Source organism: Malania oleifera, chromosome 10, assembly GCF_029873635.1.
Source record: "Malania oleifera isolate guangnan ecotype guangnan chromosome 10, ASM2987363v1, whole genome shotgun sequence".
NCBI lineage: Eukaryota > Viridiplantae > Streptophyta > Magnoliopsida > Santalales > Ximeniaceae > Malania > Malania oleifera.
Genome location: NC_080426.1, coordinates 4,870,798 through 4,872,933, shown reverse-complemented (window position 1 = coordinate 4,872,933; position 2,136 = coordinate 4,870,798). Strand labels below are relative to the sequence as shown.

Here is a 2,136-nt window from a genome sequence, read left to right as displayed (position 1 = left end):
TTGTATATTTTTTTCTCACTTTTCTCTATATATGTGTTTTTTATTTTATTTTTTGAACATTTCCATAAAAAAACTCTAATTACCTTAGTTTTGGTTTTTTATTATATTTATAAATTTTTTTGGGGTCAATCGGGGTCAAAACAAATTGGAAAGCAAAACGATGTCATCTCTTTTTTTCGCCTCAAACGCGATGCTAATTTGGGGGGCCCACAAAGGCTGATTCACCACACAACTCGTCTCGCATCACCGTCAAAACTCAAAACAAGCGTCTAATTGTCGATCGTACAAACGTCCAGTTAGACGTATGCGCATGACCGCATGATCTTACGATGAGGACGCACCTACCTGATTTCTCGTGCTCTGCGTTTCTCGCTGGCTGCGCGGCCGTACTGGTTCTTGTCTCCCCTCTCCTCCCGCTATGGGGTGAAAACCCGAGACACCAGAAACCTGAACAGAGAACGTTAATCGTTACATTTTTTAAGTTTGTTTTTCTCAGAAAAAAAGCAGAGTAAGAGAGAGGGCCTGCTCTGCAATGGCTCCGAGAGGGAGGCATCGGAAGGTTCAAGAGCTGTCATTTTCCCGGAACTTTATTTTCTCGCGTTTTCCTTCTGTTTCTCTCTTACTTCCTCTCCATCTTGCTCCTTCCTTTCGGGCGAAAATTTGCAGGTGGGTCTCACGCGAATGGACGCTGCGCTTGACGCTATGATTCCCTATGGATTTTCCAAAGAATTAATTCGTAGAACGGTCAAAGAACTCTTGAAGGTGACCCCTTTTTTATTTCTTTTTGTTTTCTTTTTATTTTTTTCATCTTCATAAACCCTTTTTCCTTAGTTTTTACGAGGAATTAGGGTTTTTGTCTGCTTTCAGGTGTATGGCGCGGAAGGGTGGATCTTCATCGAGGACGGTTCGTATAATCTCCTGATCGAGACCATTCTTCAAAAACAAGATAATTGTGGAGAAGAGAAAGATGCACTGAAGGTGCATATATTTTTTGGGGGTTGTTATTTACTATATTTGTTTCTATTTTTCTGCACATGGTTCTCTGGGATGATGAACTAGTATAATAGATAACCTCGCCATCGAATGCTAAACCTTAACTCTCTGGCCTCTGTCTTCTTGGTGAGGTAAAAAAAGCAAACAGACTGTTTTATATCTGTATTGTACGCTTCCCAGGCGATCAGAACTGAATTTTAGCTATTTTAAACACAACTATATATATATATATTTGGAAGAATCAAGCACCATTATGTTGATAAGGAGGCAAAATAGCCAAAACAGTGTACAAGGGAAAGGAAAACAAAGAAAAAGAACAGCCACTGAAACTAAGGAGTCTACAGAAACTCGAAGCCCCTCAACCCAGAGCATCTGCCTTTAACATAAGTGTTAACTCGACTTTTTATCCTCGCTGTATCAATTTTCTCTCCTACAAAAATGAGTTGACTCCTTGCTTTCCAGCTATAGCAAATAGATGCAGTCCACACCAACCTGCAAAGATCATCAAAAATTGAACCTCCTAATGAGTTTATCCAGTTCAAATTATCCTCCCAGCATTAACAAGTTTCAGAGAGCCTAAATTCAGCAGCAGCAGTTATAGAGATGCAACCAAAGCATTCAAAACTGAAGAAAATATGATCCCTTGAATCACTCCATTTAGTAATTCTATCGAGGGTATTTAGTTTGTTTAAAACTGCCATCCAAGTAATGAAAGAAAATCTGGGAACATGAATCTTAAACCAAATAGATTTAGCCCTGCCCACTTTACCTCCTTTAAATCTAATGCCATCCCATGCAAGCAGAAGAGAAGTTTCTGTTAGAAACAGGGATCCAAAGCACAACATATTCTATGTTGGTATTAGGAGGGAATTGAATATTTTGTTTCTGATTAGCAACTTCGTGAAAAATTCTGCTTTGCCATTTCCATGAATTTTCAGAAATAAGAGAACTCACCAAATTGTTTATTGATAGACCAAGCTCAATTGTCAAGTGCTTACTATAGTGATAGATGAGTGGGCTATAAGTATCCGAATTATCATAGAACAAGAAAGTTGATCTTCCATCACCAATTTTATAGCTGATAAAAGGAAAGTAAGGGATCTAGCTTTTAAAATTTGCTTCCAAGACCATGAGCTGCCTCCT

At 38.8% G+C, this 2,136-nt stretch overlaps 1 protein-coding gene across 2 annotated transcripts in view; it reads left to right on the top strand.

Moving 5' to 3' along the window:
• Nucleotides 1-326: 326 nt before the first annotated feature.
• The window catches only part of LOC131166994 (uncharacterized), a 14,380-nt gene continuing 12,570 nt past the window's right edge, over nucleotides 327-2,136 (top strand). The window contains exons 1-3 of one of the 2 annotated variants that reach the window (XM_058125709.1): nucleotides 327-559; nucleotides 667-762; nucleotides 868-978. In XM_058125709.1, coding sequence (XP_057981692.1) covers nucleotides 533-559; nucleotides 667-762; nucleotides 868-978 — 234 coding nt within the window. In that variant the 5' untranslated portion in view covers nucleotides 327-532. Of the gene's footprint in view, nucleotides 560-666; nucleotides 763-831; nucleotides 979-2,136 lie in introns of both variants that reach the window. The other variant, XM_058125708.1, reaches the window with a different exon arrangement.